Source organism: Mytilus californianus, unplaced genomic scaffold, assembly GCF_021869535.1.
Source record: "Mytilus californianus isolate M0D057914Y unplaced genomic scaffold, xbMytCali1.0.p SCAF_1, whole genome shotgun sequence".
Lineage (NCBI taxonomy): Eukaryota > Metazoa > Mollusca > Bivalvia > Mytilida > Mytilidae > Mytilus > Mytilus californianus.
The window spans coordinates 13,589,391-13,611,111 of record NW_026262581.1 but is presented as its reverse complement, the minus strand read 5'-3'; the positions used below and the strand labels follow the sequence as shown (position 1 = coordinate 13,611,111).

At 32.3% G+C, this 21,721-nt stretch overlaps 1 protein-coding gene across 1 annotated transcript in view; it reads right to left on the bottom strand.

Annotated features, from left to right (window-relative positions):
• Positions 1–21,721, bottom strand: part of LOC127707310 (mannan-binding lectin serine protease 2-like) — a 132,629-nt gene that overhangs the window by 28,256 nt on the left and 82,652 nt on the right. The window contains exons 12-13 of the mRNA XM_052211859.1: positions 20,805–20,986; positions 15,486–15,619 (exon numbers count right to left, since the gene is read on the bottom strand). Of these exons, the coding sequence (XP_052067819.1) occupies positions 15,486–15,619; positions 20,805–20,986 (316 nt within the window). The remainder of the gene's footprint in view (positions 1–15,485; positions 15,620–20,804; positions 20,987–21,721) is intronic.

The window sequence follows — 21,721 nt, the reverse complement described above, 5'->3', positions numbered from 1 at the left end:
TAATTTTTGGAAGCATTTTCTTTATCTTAAAAAAAAATGCTTATTCTGTAAAATTATGGTAAAAAGTAAAATAACAAAAATACCGAACTCCAAGGAAAATTCTTAACGGAAAGTCCCTTATCAAATGGCAAAATCAAAAGCTGAAGCACATCAAACGAATGGAAAACAACTGTCATATTCCTGACTTGGTACAGGCATTTCCTTTTGTAGAAAATGGTGGATTAAACAAGGTTTTATAGCTAGCTAAACCTCTCACTTGTATGACAGTCGTATACAATGTGTGAGCAAAACAAACAGACATAATAGGTAAAAATGTCAAAAATTGGGGAACAGCAGTCAACATTGTGTTATAATCTTAATCACTATAAAAACAAATAACTATTTCAACAAAGTAAATACCAAAAATGGACTAAATAGTAAAGGTTAAAAATATACAAAGACGAATAAAAAGAACACTATAACACGTAATTAAGATGATAAACAACGTCAGTAAGCTAAGTGTAATTGCAATGATGCATTTGATTTTTAATTTCTGATAAACTGTCATGATTTCTTTATTACGCTGTCCGTAACAGCTGTTAATTGGATAAATGAGACAAATGGCCGACCAAAATTCACTTAAATAACATGACTACAAAAATCAATTAATAAATCGCTGGAAAGTTTTGTCATGACAATTACAATGAGTATATAGCCTAAGGGTTTAGGGATTGGGATATGTACCGTATTGTGTTATCAAATTCACAGTTTACGATACGAATGGGCTATTATATATAAGAAGATGTGGGATGAGTGCCAATGAGACAACTCTCCATCCAAGTCACAATTTGTAAAAGTAAACCATTATAGGTCAAAGTACGGCCTTCAACACGGAGCCTTGGCCCACACCGAACAGCAAGCTATAAAGGGCCCCAAAAATGACTAGTGTGTACGTTCCTCAGGATCAAAACCTATTAAGCACTGGCAAGACACTGTCGTTACAAGTAAGAATATATGTAGTTTAGGGTTGGTCATCTGACCAGTTTATAAAAGAGATAAAGAATGTATGATATGAAGGGAACAGACCATATCCATTGAAACAAAACATGTGAGACATCAGATCCTATCATTACAAATAAAAAGAATATGTATGGTTTATGGAAGGTGATCTAAACATTTTTTGATATATTTAATAAATCATTACATTTGTATATGAGAGGTCGTGGAATGAATAACGGGTAAAAACCCTATAACTAGAAGTATCTTGCCGTGGCAAGCAAAAAGTAAAATCACAAAAATACTGAACTCCGAGGAAAATTCAAAAAGGAAAGTCCCTAATCAAATGGCAAAATCAAAAGCTCAAACACATCAAACGAATGGATAACAACTGTCATATTCCTGACTTGGTACAGGCATTTTCTTATGTAGAAAATGGTGGATTGAACTTGGTTTTATAGCTAGCTAAACCTCCCACTTGTATGACAGTCCCATCAAATTCCATTATATTGACAACGATGCGTAAACAAAACAAACAGACACAATAGGTAAAAATGTCAAAAATAGGGGTACAGCAGTCAACATTGTGTTATCATCTTAATCACTGTAAAAACAAACAAATGTAACGAAGAAGCACAAAAAGGCATACATCAAATTTATGCAACAACATTAAACAGTACCAATCTGACCGCACCAGATACACATTTCCACAATAAATGGCTCTTCAGTGATGCTCGAGGTGAACAATTGAAAATTCAGAACCGCATACATACGTTCACGATCTGATATAACCGGAAAGGTCGAAAAGTATAACCACAACAGAACAAAGATTCCAAGGTAGACATGAAGGAGGTGCATTCCTTATTTAAATGATGTCTTTAGTTTTTAACAGCAATTTCCTATAAAATGATATCCATATTTTCATTTATATGGTTTAGGGTGAAAACGAATTTTTCCAAAACTAATTTATTTGACCTCGAGTTCAGAGATTTACGTCAAATGAAGTTCGGGATGATACTCGACATGACGTTGTATGGTAACTACCCTTTCATACCCAATATCGAGAGATAATAAAAGTTGGGACCAGACAATGTTGTATTAAAATAAGAATTAGAGGACAGGGAATGAAACAAGAGAAAAAGAAATATGAAGGGGAGACATAAAAGTTATCTTGGATTTTGTACAGATAGTATGTCGCTTTGACTGTTTTAGAGATAAAAACAGCTGTAAAAGAGGCAAATATAAAAAAAAAATTTTTTTTCCTTTTTGATTGAACCCCTTGTAATGATTTATTGAACCCTTATAATATGATTCGTCGTAGATGTGAGACATTAACATAACGTTACAAGAAACCAAAGCTACATCTGCCTAAATTCGCTGCTGCATTTCTAAATCATTTGTTATCTAGATTTTACAATTTTTCTTGAATTATAGGGATATATATAATGAGCCAAGTGGAAATGCCCATCAACACGGATTTTTTCTAAAATTCAATTTGAATTTGGATATAAAAATAAGATGTGGTATGATTGCCAATGAGACAACTCTCCACAAGAAACCAAATGACACAGAAATTAACAACTATAGGTCACCGTACGGTCTTCATCAATGAGTAAAACCCATGCCACATAGTCAAAAATAAAAGTCCCGTAAATGACAAATGTAAAACAATTCAAACGAGAAAACTAATGGCCTGATTTATGTACAAAATAATGAACGAAAAACAAATATGATATACAGCAACAAACGACAAACACTGAATTACAGACTTCTAATTTGTGACAGGCACATACAGAATGTGGCGTGGTTAAACTAGTTTGAAGGCGAGCCAACAATCCCCTAACCTGGGACAGTGGTGTAACAGTACAACATAAGAACAAACTATAAAAATCAGTTGAAAAGAGCTTAACTCATCAGATCGATACAAAGCAGAAATACATCTAACAGAACCACAGATTGGACGTGGCTGGGTACTTATACATCCCCACAACAAAAAGACACTAAGTACAGATCTATGAGTACCTACAGTTATTGACAGCTAGTTCAAAGCCAATAACAACTAATAAAAAAAATCATGTATCTAAGACTAAAATATCAATCAGTACACATCCAACATCCAATGGATTTAGTGTAAAGACGTCAATATAAGTCAGAGAAAAATATGACCTTGTGCAATGCCAACATATAGGTATCGACAGATTGTAAAACTGTGAATGTACATATGGGTGTAACAATGATATTTAGTATGCTGAATTGGTAAACTTTTAGAATACATTTATTTAAAGGCTCGATAAATTTAACCGGCTCGGTAAACAACATTCCCGTAAAGTCAGAGAAAACACGACCTTGTGCAATGCCAAGATACAGGTATCGACAGATTGTAGAGCCATGAATGTGCATATGTATATAAAAATGATATTAATTTGATTTTAATTTACTGAAAACAAAATAAATATTAATCCCAATAAAAACAGTATTCAAAGATCTAATTATAGTGTTGAATTGGTAACCTTTTAGAATTTTAGTAATTTGTGGTAACGAAATCCCTGACTTAATAATTTACCAGGAATACATAGATTACGATCATTTAAATCCAAAACGTCATAACAGACACAGGCATAGCGAACGAGTTGTGATATATAAACACCGTATGATGGGGCCAAAGGAACATCACAGTCTAAAAAAAAAAAAAAAGGAAAATTAACAATAGGGAGCGAAAAATCGTCTCTTTTGTCGTAAATTTTAGTGTAGAGTTCCCGTGTAAAACTGAAATATCTAAATCTAGGAAAGGACAGTTGTTATCGTTTATATTTGATTTATTTAAAGTAAGTTCTTTTGGGTAAGTTTCGGCAGTATATTTAGAAAATTCTTGATTATTTAACGTAAAAATATCATCAAGATAACGATAAGAGTTGTTGAATTTATCAATTAAATGCAATTTAGACGGGTCTTTACTGAGTTTGACCATAAACTGTGATTTATAACAGTACAAGAACAAGTCTGCTATTAAAGGGGCGCAATTGGTGCCCATAAGAATACCTACAACCTGTCGATAAACTTTATTGTTGAAACGTACATGAATATTATCAAGGAGAAAATTAACAGCTTCAATCATCTCATCACACCTCCAGTAAGTATATCTAGCATATTTACTTTTCACATTAGAAAAGAAGGCTTTAACTACTATCAAAGAACTTATCGTTAATTTTTGTAATAAAACATATGAAAACAGTAGAATTAACCATTTTTGAATTGTAAAAAAATCTTTGCATGTTTTAGATAATTACGTGCATTTGATGGTCCTTGTGATTCGGTTGACAGTTTTGACTTTTCCACTCTTAATACTACACTTCCACATCATCTTATCAAACAAAAGTTTTCCTATCTAATTATATGGTCGTTTGATAAATCTGGTTGCAAATTTATTTGCTGCAACTCATATAAAACCTTTTTCTCTAATGAGAAAGGTAAATATGCTGGATATACTTACTGGAGGTGTGATGAGATGATTAAACAACTAAATTTTCTCCTTGACAACATTTTAGTACGTTTCGGCAATAAAGTTTATTGATAGATTGTAGGTATTCCAATGGTGCCTCTTAAATAGCAGACTTGTTCCTTTACTGTTATGAATCACAGTTTGTGGCCAAACTCAGTAAAGAGCCGTCTAAATTCCATTTAATTGATAAATTCAACAACACTTACCGTTATCTTGATGATATTTTTCGTTAAATAAGCAAGAATTTTCTAACTATACTGCTGAAATTAACCCAAAGGAACTTACTTTAAATAAATCTAATATCAACAGCAATAACTGTTCCTTCCTAGATTTAGATATTTCGCTATAAAACCAGGTTCAATCCACCATTTTCTACATAAGAACATGCCTGTACCAAGTCAGGAATATGACAGTTGTTGTCCATTCGTTTGATGTGTTTGTTGTTTGTGCTTTTGATTTTGCCATTTGATTAGGGACTTTCCGTTTTGAATTTTCCTCGGAGTTCAGTATTTTTGTGATTTAACTTTTTTCAGTATTACACCAGAAACTCTACACAAAAATTTACGACAAAAAGGATGATTTTTCTTTGTCTATTGTTAATTTTCCGTTTTTGGACGGTGATGTTCCTTTGGCACCGTCTTACGGTGTTTATATATCCAAACTCGTTCACTATGCTCGTGTTTGTAGTGACGTTTTGGATTTTAATGAGCGTAATCTATTACTAGTAAATTATTAAGTCAGTGATTTCGTTACCACAAATTACTTAAAACCTTTACTAAATTATTTCATAGATACAGAGATTTGGTCTGCAAGTTCGGCTGTACCTGTAGAAAACTTATTTCAAACGGAATAGCACATCCTAAATGTTACGGTGATGTTGTAAACCGAGCCCGGAAATTTAGATACGATCCGGGTAAACTTATCAATTCTTTAAATAAACTTATTCTAAGGGTTACCTATTCAAGACTGTAATCAAATCTTGAATATTGTTTTTATTGGTGTAAATATTGATTTTGTTATCAGTAAGTTAAAACCATACTAAATATTACTCATATGTACTTTCACGGTACTACAATCTGTCGATACTTATAGTTTAGCATTGCACAAGGTCATGTTTTTCTCTTGACTGTTAATTACGTCTTTACACTAAATCCATTGGATGTTGGATGTGTACTGATTGATATTTTAGTCTTAGATACATGATTTTTTCTTTAGTTGTTATTGGCTTTGAACTAGCTGTCAGTAACTGCGAGTACTCTCATATTTGTACTTAGTGTCTTTTTGTTGTGGGGATGTATAAGTACTCGTCCACGTCCACTTTGTGTTTTTGTTAGATGTATTTCTGTTTGTATCCATCTGATAAGTTAAGCCTTTTTCAACTGATTTTTATAGTTTGTTCTTATGTTGTACTATTACACTACTGTCCCAAGTTAGGGGGAGGGTTGGGCGCTCATAAATATGTTTAACTCCGCCACATTTTTTATGTTCCTGTTCAAGTCAGGAGTCTGTAGTTCAGTGGTTTTCGTTTGTTCATGTCTGTCATATTTGTTTTTCGTAAATTGTTTTGTTATAAATTAGGCCATTAGTTTTCTCATTTGAATTGTTTCATATTTTTCATGTCGGGGCCTTTTATAGCCGACCATATGGTATGGTTTTTCTCATTGTTAAGGCTGTACGGTTGCCTATAATTGCTTACATCCACTTTATTTGAACTTTGGTGGATAGTTGTCTCATTGGAAATCATACCACATCTCCTTATTTTTATATTTAAGATAAGATTGTGTGGAAGTGTAGTGTAAAGAGTTGAAAAGTCAAAACTGTCAACAGAATCAAAAGGACCATCAAAGGCACGTAATTTATCTAAAACATCCAAAGAATTTTTTACACTCCAAAAATAGTTATTTCCACTATTTTCATATGTTTTATAACAAAAGTTAATGATAAGTTCTTTGATAGTAGTTAAGGAACTAGTTAAAAGCACTGAAAGATTAGTTGTAGCACACTTACTAGAGGCCGAAATGAAACGATATTTTACTGTTTTTTGTGTAGTTTAGGTAATGAATAGATAGTAGGGATCTTCAAATGTTCAGAAGAGGCCATTAGCTGTGATGTGGTTATGATATGATTGTTTACTATATGACTCTCTGTGAAGCGCACGGTCTTACATGTAGAAGATTTTAAAATTTCATTCTTAAGAACGTCCGTATAGTATTTACGGCATACCACCATCACATTGTTGGCTGCTTTGTCGGCCGGTACAAACACAAACCGCTTTGCGAGTATACTTGAAGTTTGTTTCTTATTGTAGAAATAGGCGTCGTATGTACTCTTTTATTTATTTCTAAATCATTTTCAAAATGTGATATTCGAATATCCACAACATTAATACATTTATTTAAATAAGAATCAAGAGATTTTTTATCAGATTTTTTCCCGTTTACACCAATTTTTACAATATGATGAAAGAGCGTCTTTTGTGACCTGACGACACTGTTTCCAATCTATTTTAGATGGAGGATGATACTTTGGTCCTTGGATGCGTGTTCCAAAACATTTGGATAGAAATAGAAGACTTCAGGGAAGTAATGGGAACTATTTGTAGGATCAGCTTATGCTACATGGAATTTAACATAACTTCAAAAACTTATACAATAATAAAACATTTTTTATTCTCAATGTTACTTTCATAACAGCACATACATTTAGTTTAGGGCATCTTTGACATTAAATTGAAAACAAAACAAAGATCGGTTTGAAATATTTGTCTATGAATAGTTAAGATTCAAGTATTGCAGTTTTCACACAGGTTATGGGAAGAAGAGAACATCATCGACACCAATGGTATCATTTGTTGATATTATTAAGAAACTAAGGTTTCAACTCCCTCAGGCAAAGTTGACCTTGGATGGATTTGGCTATTTTTTAGGTATTTTTTTGTCATATAGCTCTTCAACTGTTTCGGGTCTTATACATCCTCGGCTATCAAATATTCGTCTTTGAGCGTTCCTGATGAAGGTAAATCCGGAAAAAGCGCTTCGGACGCATGAAATTATTTAACGTGTTGTTTTCATTTTTTACACACCACGCAAAGAAATTGCAGACTATAGCTACTTACTTTTACCAAAATGAGAAGAAAAATGGTGGTAGAATTCTCATTAACATATCTTAATATATTATATATAATCTTATAGATTATATAAAACATTGCATTAGACGAGGGACAAAACGTGAAAATTGAAGAGAAAGTTTTTTTTTAGAATGAGTTAAGTCTCTGGAAGTGTTGACACAAACTTAAATAAGAACATTAATGTATTTAAGGACACTTATGCAGTATCTATCTTCAATGCGCTGATGCGGCGAAAAGCTTACACCAATCAATCAATTAAAGATCCAAGTGTTGCAAGACAGCTGTCTAACCCCAATGACAGAAATGTTGTTGTCCGTTCACCTTAAAGGCGATAGCAATACCATTCTGGAGTGGACATAAGAAATATAAAAAATTGAATATATAAGCGGCTCAGTAATGGAATTAGTTATTGACAACTCTCTTTTTAACTACACACAAATCCCTAACGACACTTTCTGAAGAGTAAACCCTGTGCAATCGAGGATCACTTTCACTCAGATAAATATAAACGTCTAGACAGATTAAATAATAAGATCAAAGCTACTTTAAAGAAATAAATAACCAATGTTAAACATGTACTTTTAGTCTCAAAAGTATCTTATGAAAAATATTCTATAACACGTGTGGTAGACACGGTAATCGGAAGCTTAAGGATTTCCTTAACCACCGGTACCACTGCTGGTGGATTATCAGTGACCTTGTTTACCCCAGCCCAAGAACCAGTGTTTAGGAACTATTTCTGAGCTTTTCTAAAAAACCTTCACCAGGAACATTCAAACTCAAATATTTGGAAGCCAAGGGTGTATAAATTATCTATATGACTAAAAGGGATATAAAAAGATTAGCCAAACCGCGCTAAGGCCAACTTTGCCTGAAGGAGGTGGAACCTTAGTTCCTCAATACTTTCTTAATTTATCAACGGAGAATTTATGAAAGGTATTTTATAAATCATTTCAGTGCCTAATTTCATCTTTCACTATTGAGTGTTCCTAACCGTTGGCTGCTTATTGGTTCTTTACATATTTTGTGTTTTTGTTTCCATAGGATAGCTTCTTTTGAATGAAAAAACACAATATACAAAAAACTAAACTTGTACATGTATTACCAAAAATATTGGGACAGTACAACAGATCAAGAAAATAGACGTACAAAGACAAACAACAACAAATGGCACATGTACCGGATAAATGTAGTTTGGCTACAAGGTGTACCTACCTGCGAACAACCCTTACTCACTTTGCATATCTTGACCAAATATCGTTAAAGTAAAACACACATAAAACCCATTACAGTCCAGTTATAATTAGGACCACGTCTTCTTAGAATAAAAGAAATGAAAGACGTTACATACATTTGAAAAGATTTTGATAGTGTGCTCGCTACAACATGGAGTTACCTTATGTATCCACACGGCTGTTGGCTGTTGGTGGATAACTGCCGTTCCAGAAAAAAAACAGTCTCGTAAAATTTATCGGCAGTATTTACGAGCGGCTAGTATGTACTTTAAATAGTCAGACAACCGCAAGAAATTTTTTTTAACAGAAATAGTTTGTTTATCATGCCTATTGCCCTTTTTGTTAAAAGATAAGAACTGTCGCAAGTTTACATTTGCGACATTACAAAAGAAGATGGGATAATAAATATTGATACTAATCTGATCCAATATAATCTATTAACCTATTTTATTATTGTTTCTACGAGTAAAATACATTAACACATAAATTGCTGATTACGACTGAATTTTTTAAAAAGTATTTAAGGGTCTGTGATACCTATAACCTCGTAAAAATATACCAGGCTTATAATTTTTGTACGATAGATGCGCATTTTGTCTAAAAAAAAAATGAAAACAACACGTTATTAATTTCATGTATACGAAGAGCTTTTCTGGATTTACCTTCATCAGGAACCATCAAAGCCGAATATTTGAAAGCCGAGGATGTATAACAACCAGAACAGTTGAAATGACTCATCAGTGACTCTCGAATTTAAATAAACTTCTATGTAAATGCAAGGTTATAGTCATTAACAGGGATGTAGCTACCATTTTAATGAAGTGTCATCACAAACTATAGGACGAAATAAGACTTGGACATTTTTGTTGTGGATTTTTGGTCAACTATTTGTTTAACTTCGAGTCGAATGAAGACTTAACATTGTCGCTGGCGTTTTTTGTACGTGAAAGCTTTTAAAATCACGGAGATTTGTTCCATATGCTAGTATTTGTATTGAGCAAAATAGATTTAAAAAAACAAACAATAAACATAAACACAATACTATATGTGGAGTTTCTGTTAACAAAACATCATGGATACCAAATACTTGGTGGACACATTCTCATATATTTAGCTTAACATATGTATTTAGAAAATTTTGTGGGTAAACTCTACAAGAGAGAGATGGGAGTTTCGAATTTTACGTAGTTAGGAATATTCGAAGTTGAAATTAATGAACTTCTTCAGAGTAAATGATACTTTGATCACGACCTTTTTCATGGTCTGCGTTTTTAATTAGCCAGCTAATTAACAAATGCATATGCATTCGACCAGTTGTATGGCAATATCTAGATGATAACAGTGAAGATACGTGTAATAAAAGTTTGGTGTATCTTTCGAACAAGAATCAGCAGTTTAGTGTCCTACTCGGACAGACAGTTCTTTTTAAAATTGAATGACCTAATAGTCCAGTAAAACGAGTTAGAATTAATAATTTATTTAAATGGTTTTACAATCAACCATTCGTATAGCCGGCCGATATAGAAACGACTTCGAATCATCGAATCTATATAAAAGATTTTTTTTGTAAAATAAATAAAAACGTAAAACATGTACTGGAAAATGTGTACTTTTTTTTATAATAACAGCAGTTCCAACTTCTCATCTACTAGTATACGGAAACTATTGATTGATTGAATGGTTATTAATGTCCAGTAGCAAATATTACATGCATGCACACAGGACGAGATACGTTGACGTGATGTGAAAATGAACTATTCGTGTTGTTAAGACCTACATACTTAGTCAATATTGAAGTAGTTCACAAGGTAACAGTTATTATTCCCGGATCGATACGAGTTGAAGAGTCTTCATTCTAGTAAGATGAGTGCTTTGGGGCGAAGCGGAAAATAATAATTTTCAAGTTTTTTTGTAAATCCTAAAGGGATTATGTTTTTTTTTTGCACTCAAAGCGAGTATACGGTATGGTTGTGGTACCAACAACTATGTAGCTGGTATTTTCTAAACAATGCCCGTAATATAAAAAGTTCCTCTTAGTTTACACCAGTTGTATGTATTTATCGTACACATACATGTCTTACAGGATTAAAAATTCCGCTGCATGTGTCTTCCTCTTGCTTTTATTCTTTGTGTAGTTTGTAAAATGCATACATAGAAAAACCAATTCCTATATGTTAACTCTTTTTTTGTGAAAACGACGTGGATGCACGTGCTGCCGTGCCTCCGTGTAGCTACGCCCCTGATTAAAGTCAGCTAAATTAGAACATATCCTATCAAAACATAAAAGCTATGGAAAGTACATTCAATAGGATGCGGTTAAAGGAACATCGTCATCTAAAAAAGGGAAGTTTGTGAAATCGTCTTTTTTATCGCATATTTCATATTGGTTTTTTGCTCAATACAGTTGTCAAAAGGTTATGGTTTGTATATCCGATATTATATAAAAAGTAACGGAGCCATCAGACAAAATTTGTACTTCTTATTACCACTATAATTGCACTTCTTCATTTTAACAGGACTATTTTTTTTCTTGTCAAAAAATATAAATACAAATAATTAAATATTAGAAAAGTCATCCGCAGACTGTATGCCCTGTAATCCAAATAAGTAATCTTCATATCGAAAATCTTGTTTTATGAAGCCTCCTACTTCCTTTTCAAAATCCATTCACTTTGGAAATCCAATTAAAAAATCCTTAACAATTTCAGAATTCCTAAGATAGAAATCCAGGACTTCACGTAATCTGTAGATCTTTTCTCATAAGTCGAATTCATATTATTGCAAATAAACAAAAAAGTGTAAGAATAAATATCAAAGTTTCACAGATTTCTCAGCGGCAAAATAATTGTATCTATATGACTTATGTGACCATTTTTGTAAGTATTTGAAACAAGTTGGACTTCAACTTCATCAAAAACTACCTTGACCCAAAACTTTAACCTGAAGCGGGACAGACGGACGGACGGACGTACGAACGGACGGACGGACGAACTGACGCACAGACCGGAAAAAATAATGCTCCTAGATGGGGCATAATAATATATTCTAAACCATAGGGAATACGTTAAAGGAACATAGTGGAATGTTGCGTTGTTTTGATGACTTTGAAACAGTTTCAATATTTCATGTCAAAAATTTTAATACAGCCATTGTAGAATTTTCGGTTAACTTACAGCAATGCGGAATTACCATACTGGGGAGAAAACATGTAGACTGAATAACAAACATAAGAGAACATGATCTGAGCAACTATCATATAACCTAAAAGCACTAAAAAGTTAAAAGTGACAAGTATTTAAAAATAGGCACGATTTTAACATCTTTCATGAAATCTACTGACTTTATTTTATTTAATTTATGGAGAAATGTAATATAACCGCCACCGATATCATTAGGTGATTTGTGCAGTGTCGCCGTAATAGTAATGTGTTAAAAGGTTTTTTAGAGACAGAGACAGACAACTGTTAAAATTGATTATGAGCATAAAAACAAAAACATTGGTATGAAAGTGTTAATGTTATGGTGCAAACTGACACGAACAAATTATAAAAAAGTGTGTTCTGTTTATGCTCTTTTATGATTGGCAGTTTTTGCACTACGTGGGTAGAATGATATCCTTTTATACCATAGTTTTATTGCGCAATTCATTCTATGGTAAATCCACAAATGTGCAAATCTATAAAGTAATATGTCATTTATACCACCCTCTAATTTGCATTGTCAGATTTGTTTTATATTGAATGTCATTAAATAGAGGAATGAGTAGTTTACCGATTTTAAAATGTCGTAGATCCATTAAAAGGATACAAATCAAGGTAAAAAATTAAACCGAAGGAAACAAATAACGCAGATATTACATTTAATATAACAGCTTTTAAGTACATAATAAGACAAGGCCTGAGTATTTCATCTAGATAAGAAAAACAAGTGATATGGATGATCTTATTATATTGTCAAATTGTATATCGAGATGTGTGTTATGACTTTTTCTGTATACAACTTTTTTTTTTAAATAGAACATGCCTTACATAGAAAATGTGGACAACCTTTAAAATAATTAAGGTTGTATCTATTGAGTTTTATTAGGTAAGAAGAAATACACGCACAGTCCTGTATATGACACAAACTAAATTGTATTTTATTTATCCAAATGAGATCAGATGTAGCACATTTATTTGATAAGAATGTGAATCCAACATTAATTCAAAATTGGGAAGTCCCATAAAACATGACAAATTCAAACGCTCGACTTTTCCTAACCTTGTACATGCATCTTCCGAAGAAAATGATCTGTTAACATGGTTTTATAGCTAGCTAAACCTTCCACTTTTACAACAGTTGTATATATTTCCTTGATATTGACATAATTGTGCGAGCAACCCAAACAGACATAAATGGTTAATGTGACAATAGGTGGGATCCAGCAGCCAAAATTGTGTAAACATACATCATACAACACAAATAAATAAAATAATTCAAACGAACATAAGATGAAATCTACAGAAGACGCCAACAAAAGAGTTTTTGTATTTGATAGTGAAAAAATTCATTATAGATATACCAAAGATCATAAATATGATCTATATGATCTATTACAGTAAAGTAAAACAGTATGACATAGACATACTTTCCCGACTAGTTGCAAATTTAGTAAATACAGATACGAGAGTACACAAAATGAAAATGACACTCCGAAACGCCTAAATCCAAAAACCTAAAAGACGGATGCAATAGCCACGACTAGAGTCATAGGACAAACACGCACATAATAGTACACATAAAGGATAACTGCAAATGAAAAAGAAAATGATACACAGCGTCTTTATTTCATCTCATTTATTGAAATATTTTAAAATATCCAACTTAAGCATACAATTCTTCACAATACTCCCTTAAGTGTTTTGAATCTTAAAACAATCTATCCGTTTTGATATACCAATGAATACCAAGATGTCTATCTGCATATTTTTTTTTATTCTTTATAAACTAGATTGTAATATTGAAGTGCTTACAAAAGCGTAGAGACATTACTCTAAAAAATATGTGTTAATTACACTCTTGATATCACAAAATAACACTTTTTCCGAAATAAAAATAAAAATACAAAACAGTAGGCTAACAAATAGTGTAGGAATTAAGCGAAACCGCAAAAATATTAAGCCCATAATATCAGTAACATTTGTTGTTTCTTTGTTGACACTGTTACCTTGAAACGTAGTTTTATATGCATACGAATGACCTATTTTATAATTTCATCCAATAATATGAAAGGTCAATATAAGAATTAACATTCCTTTTATAATTTGATTTAGAATGAAAATAAGAAACTTTCCATAAGACTTTAAAAAGCAACCTTTCATTTCGGATAACAGTAATTGTAGGTAAGTTAAGGAATTGTTGACCCTTCCGCAGCCAAAAAAAAACGAGATAACATACTCAGGGTGCATTTGAAAATCATAAGACCTATAAAAAAGGCAATATCATGGCCAAAAATAAAAAAACGACGAAAAGACAAACAACCATAACAAACACTACATAGAAAACTAAAGACTGAGCAACACGAACCCCATAAAAACCAGGGGTCAACTCAGGTGTTTCAGAAGGGAATATTGCTCTACATGTGGCATCCGTCGTATTATTCAGGCAAGTTAAAATCCTGATATAAACAGCTTTGATAATGTCACAATCAAGAAAAAGAGGACGGGATTGTTGATTATTTCAACCGATGTTTTAGATTTCTATAAAATATCCGATTTGTGTTACTCATATTGATTATTTAATACTGTCAAATGTTAAACTGTCTTCCCCTAACTTCCAATTGATCTTCTGATTCATTCACCGTGAAACCTGTCGAAATCTTAATCTGCAATAAGTTGATTTAAGGTTAACAAGGAATATTCCTCAGAAGGTCATTGACGAAAGGACGAACAAGTAAACAAATCACTACATAGAAAACTAAAGATTGAGCAACACGAACCTCACCATAACCCAGGGGTGAATTCAAGTGACCCTGAAGGCTAATCAGTTCTTGGGGGTATCTGTCGTGTTGCTCATCCAAGTACAAATCCGGTGATAAATCTCATTCGGTGATATCACAATCGAGGATAAGACGACGGGATAGTGGTTATGACAATTGATCTTTTGATTCATACACCGTGAAACCTGCCGAAATCTTAATCTGCAATAAGTTGATTTCAGTCTAAACGGAATTCCACTACAAGGTTAACAAGGAATCTTCCTCAGAAGGCTTACTTGTCAAAACCAGAAACTCGTCATATTCAAAAAGTGGTTCGGTTTAATCATTGTTCATTGTAATAAGTACTTAATATAGTTATTGCAAAACTATCATTTGTTCAATAAAAAGTCCGTAAACTTACCTTATATTTCACATTGTCAGCAATGGAGACGGCATCTTTATACCAGGTAACATTAACGGCTTTGTTGTTAATAACATAACATCAAACTTTCCTCATATTTCACATTATTAGCTATGAGACGACATCTTTATACTAGGTAACATTAACGGCTTTGTTGTTATTAAAATAACATCAAACTTTCCTCATATTTCACATTATTAGCTATGAGGACGACATCTTTATACCAGGTAAAATTAACGGCTTTGTTGTTAATAACATGACATCACACTTACCTCATATTTCACATTATCAGCAACGAGGACGGCATCTTTATACCAGGTAACATTAACGGCTCGTTGTGAATAACATGACATCAACACTACTGAGGATTCTTCTACCACTGTATCCATAGGGGGAACTTCTACAGCTAAGAATCAGAGACAAAACATTGTTTAATGCGGTATGAATGACTACACTATAAAATTGTTTACAATGAAAAGCGTTTGATCAATTCAAAAATCGTTTTATTTTGTATGTTGTACCTTTATTTAAAAGAATGCAACTGTCAACAAGTCTAAATATCTAACACCATAAAAAGGGAAGTGAAAAGGATTGATATTTTTCTCTCAGGAACTTTAATGAGTACTCAATAATAAACAATAGAAACGAAAGGTCTGATATGATCATCATGAACGTATACATCAGGGGAACCGTTGACAAAGAGAACCATTAAAGATACCAATGTTATAATTCAGTATGCCAGAATTGAGTTCCAACTACGTAAAAAAAGGTAAGACTCATTATTTGCGCTGAACTTGATCTGTTATATGTTGGGAAAAGGACATGAGATAAAATGTCTTCTTTGAGAAAATTGATCAAATCTTAATCAGAACTATTTGATATTTATTTGATATCAAAGTTGGAGAACAATTTATGAATTACTTCCACTTTACTGGTGCCATGTGTAAAGCAAGAATTGCACAAATCTGATAAATAAAAAAGTGGATTCAAAGGGGCATTAAAAAATATCACAAGTCGAAAAATACTGACGAAACCATGGCAAAAAGACAAAAATCGACGAAATGACGAACAAGTAAACAAAACATTACACAGAAAACAAAGATTGAGCAACACGAACCTCTCCATAACCCAGGGGTGAATTCAAGTGACCCCGAAAAGTAATCAGTACCTGGGGCATCTGTCGTGCTGCTCATTCAAGTACAAATTCGGTGATAAATTTCATTCGGTGATATCACAATCAGGGACAAGACGACGGGATAGTGGTTATGACAATTGGAAAATATCCGTAGACATATCTTTGACACAGATATTTCATAACAAACAACTCGTGGTTAGGTTTTTCCTGACTTCATGAAAGTATAATAAAAGTTAAATTTTATACCCGGATTTATTAATTAAATAAATCAACATTTTGGTTTTTCAAACATACTTTTCATTTCTATTCCAATTTAAAGAAAAGGATTTTTATCTAAATTTTTGTTTTATTTCATCGCTAGATTTGACCCTTTTTTTAAAGTCGATGATTACAATTATTGAACGAAATATTAACACTTGAAACCTCATAGTTTTTGTCATACGGATTTTGAAATTTTATTTTCGTTTTCGAATTTCATGTTTACATTTTAAAAGAAAATTGATTAAACCACTGTTTAAGATATCATTCAAAGTTAAAATAAAGTTATGTATAAAACATCCAAAGTGCCGGCATTTTTCAAAACATCTATATATTTTTTTTCATTCTCAATCAGAATGATTGTATATCTCATTTGCATGTATAAGTGCTTATTTTAATTGAACAAGTGTCTCCTTCACAAACAATACAAGATGGTCTTGAGTTATATATTCTAGGTGCTGAAGTTGTGTAACCCCAGTTATTTGTCTTCATGCTATTATGTTTCTTTTGGTTGTACGATTTTTGACGTGCCTCGGTATTTATACATCCCGCCATCGGGGTTTTAACTTTTTAACTTTGGGCAATCCTGTTGCTGGTGGGTCCTGAGGTGCAATTCGGACACACGTTTTTACAGTGTTGTTTCTGTTTTGTTTACCCTTGTATTTATATTTATTTAATGTTTACTTTATCGAAACAGTGTATATACTACGGTATGCACATATGTACTATCAATGACAAAATTTTTCTCTTTTGACGCGTAATGGTCAAATTAAAAATTTACTATCTACTGCACCTTTTTTGTTGGCGTCTTTTGTTAAATTAATTTGTATGTTTGTTTAGTCAGTTGTGTTGTATGTCTGCGATGTATGTTTGCACAATTTGGGCTGTTGAATCCCAATTATTGTCACATTAAAAGAGGGACGAAAGATACCAGAGGGACAGTCAAACTCATAGATCGAAAACAAACTGACAACGTCATGGCCAAAAATAAAAAGACAAACAGACAAATAATAGTACAGATGACACAACATAGAAAACTAAAGACTAAGCAACACGAACCCCACCAAAAACTGGGGGTGATCTCAGGTGCTCCGGAAGGGTAAGCAGATCCTGCTCCACATGTGGCACCCGTCGTGTTGCTTATGTTATTACAAATCCGGTAAATAGTCTAATTCGGTAAGTCACATTCGTGAAAAGGGAAGGGTATTGTAGTTACGACATAAGGAACATATCCGATATCATCTGTGAAACGGTTATTCCATAACGGTCAACCAACTCGTGATGGCGTCCGTTAAATTTAAGGTATTCAGTCTGTTGGGTTGCTCACCCAATTTTGTCAATATAACGGGACAACTATAATACAAGTGGGAGGTTTAGCTAGCTATAAAACCAGGTGTAACCCACCATTTCTTCGGAAAATGCCTTTTCCAAGACAGGAATAAGGCAGTTGTTTTTCACTTGTTCCGTAGATTGATAGCGTTCGATTTTGTCAGTTTTTATGGACTTCTTCTTTTTGAATTTGCCTTGCAGTTCGGTATTTATGCTATACTATTTTATGCTGCAAGTATTTGATTCATTAACAGGAAAAAACACTTTTTAAAGTCACACATGATGGTTAAAAAAGCATGATACAAATTTTATTTTCAATGTACTTCTTGCATCATGCAATAATTTATTGTTTTGATATTTGAAAGGTCTGGAATATCAAATCAACAATATACAAACATTTATTTCTTATGCAGGAAAAATACTGCAATCTGATTGGTTAATTACCCCGGTGTAAATAACACCCCACCCTTGTTCACCCCGGGATAAATAAAATTTTGCCAAAAAAATAAATAAAACAAAAATAAATACAATGTCAAAAAAAAAAAAATTATAAAAAATGAAAAATAAATAAATTTGAGGACAAACATTTGTAAAAAATGAAAAAAAAAAAATTGAAAAATTTCCCCCCGAAAATTCAAAAGAACAAATTTTTTTTTCTGAATCCCCAAAATAAAGAAAAAATGTATTTGACAATGCGCAGCAACATCTACGTTGAAAAAATGTAACACTGGAAATTTTTCATTAGCATTTTTCAATTTTACATCCCGGGTTAAAAATGAGTAAAGGAATTGTTCATAAGAAATAAATTCGTTATCTTGGTGTAATCAGGAGTGTACGGGATTTTACACCGTTGTTGAAAATTCTTACACCCATTCGGTTGCGCCTCAGGGTGTATGAATTTTCAACAACGATGTAAAATTCTGTACACCCCTGATTACACCAAGATAACTAATAGTACACCATATAAATATTCCAAAATAACTTAAATGAGTCCGTTTCTGAACCTCTTTTATTACAGATGTACTGGACTTATATAATTTTAATCAGACTACCAATTAATCAACCGTTAATTGAATAAATTTAAAAGGTATACCACCCGTGGCTTTAGTACGTGTTTAGTGCAAAAAAGCATTTGACTTTACCTTTAAAATTATTGTTTTGCGGAAAATAAAGTTACCCATGTGTTTAATAATTTTAATGAAAGCTTACTGAAGATCGTTGAAAGGAAGCAAATATACACAGACGTATAAAGCCGTCACTAGTGCAATAAGCTTTTCTATTTCACAAGGTTTTACGTGTGGTAATGTGCTTGAACAATGTAGGTGGCATTGCCATTGTTTGATGACATTGTTTTAAGCTTCATATGGTTATTAACTTCATTATCGTGAATGCGTTGTCCTGATTCAAAATAAAATTGAATGCGACATGTAACCGCTGAGATAAATCGAATATAGATTATTGAAACGGAAAACGTTAATAAGATTGCAAAATTGCAAAAAAATAAATAAATAGAAATATTCTACAATCCTTTCAATATTTGATAGTTTGATAGGAATGATATAATCTTGAATACATACATGTCAGATGTGATGACACAATGGTGTCATAAACATGTACAAATTCAACATACAGTGTCATTAACAAGATATCTATTTTTGGCAAAATAAGATTAGCATCCGGAATTACGTAAGGAATATTAGTGACTCAAGTTAACATTTTGCATAAAACTTGCAGACAAATAACTCAAATTAAAGTTAAAATTTTGTTTGTCAATACCCTCTTCTATCTATAGTTTTGAAATAACTATGATAGTAACTGTCCGTTTAGTACTCTAAATTTCCATTCAAGTTATATTTAATCCCCTTTATATTTGGTGTCTTTGAATAAAACAAAATACTGCTACCAGCAACATAGAAAATCTGGCAACTTTGGCTTTAGACAGGTGGTAAATTAGTTGAACTTGACCGTAAACGTGGAAGTAAAAAGATCTTTATTGTGCGTTCTTTTATTATCTTCACTAGTTTTTTGTGTAGCTTATCACACACATGATCTTATAATTCATTAAAATAAATTACCAGAGAATTCATCAAAGTCAAATAAATCCAGATTATATAATTAATTCTGTTGCAGCATTTTTCAATTTTCCAGTTACATAACGGATGACAATAGTGGAGCAGGATCTGATTACCCGTTCGGAGCAAATGAGATCACCTCAAGTTCAAGTTGTTAAGTCTTAACTTTTCTATATAGTGTTTTGTGTACTTGTTTGTCTTTCTGTCATCTTTGACTTTTTTCCATGGCGTTGTCAGTTTCTCTTCGACTTATGCGTTTTAAATTTCCCCTTGTTATCTTCCGCCTTTGTTTAATCAGGGGACATATAATCAGTACAGTTATAACAAATAACAAACAATAAAAAAGCACTATTTTTAACAAATTACATAAGCACGACATAGTATAGTTTTGAAAAAAATCATTTTAACGTTTTTTTTTACATCACTGAAAAACTGTTTGAACGATTTGAAAAGAAACCAACAAACGATTTCAAAAATCGCAGAATGATTTAAAAAAAAAGTGCATTTAAAAATGGCACGAATACTCGTTGAACATAATAAACATTAAATCTACGAGAACTGAGCAAGATCGTGATTAAAAAAATGCATAATTGAAATAAACACTGTATAGCTAACGAGCTAATAATTTTGTACGCCAGACGCGTTTTTTCATCAATAAAAGATTCATCAGTGATGCTCGAATAAAAGGTTAAAAGGCCAAATCAAGTCCGAAGTTGAAGAGTTTGAAAGAGTTATCATACTTTTACTTTGAATGAAAAAAAAATCTTATTCAAAGCCACTCCAATTTTTTTACTTACATAAATTGCACGGTTCTGCCAGGATAAGTCTGAATTCATGTTCTAAAAAGTCAGATGATGTACTGGCTAGGCATTTATATAGTCCTTCTAAAGTTATACTGAATTTAGAAATATCTAAAACCCCTCCAGGGTAGACCGTCACACTGTTTTTCTCTGTTTGTAGCATTAGGTCTTCATAAAACCTATAAAATATTACTTTAGTATTTGCAAAAATCACATTTTACAATAGAATAAAGTACTTTTCTTAAGAAAATGAGTTGTTTTCATGTCAAATAATTAATGATTAGAAAATTTCAATGAAATGTTATTACAATCATTAATAGTAAAATAATGAATGAAAGTATAAAATACGTAGCTTTAATTATATTAAACTCTTTTGTATTATTCGAACAATAAACCTAAATATGAGCTAATCTATAAGTCAAATATTATTAAAATTCAGAAAATTAGATCCTTACTCGAACAATGGTCAGAGTATAAAAATAGAGGTTGCACTTTGAAGATACAGCTGATTCACAAATCACGTCTATTTTTGGGAGAAAATTAATATTCGTAAATATTTTGTTTCGCGTACCTACTGGTTCCTAAATATAATTTTTATGATTAATCTCATACATATGTGACCTCTCATCACTCATCACAGTAAAATACCAAATATCAAAACAATTTCCCATTGCATAAAAAAGGGAGGCGAAAAATACCAATGGGATATCCAAATTCGAAAAAGACGAAAACAAATTGACAATGACATGGCAAGAAACGAAGAAAAGATCAAAAGACAAACAATATTATACAAACACAACACAGAAAACTTAAGCTTCATGACCCCCATTAAAAACGAGGAGTGATCTCTGGTGCTCCGATGAAGGCTGTTTTTATTGAAAATGAAATCAGGTTGAAACTTTAATGTATTGACA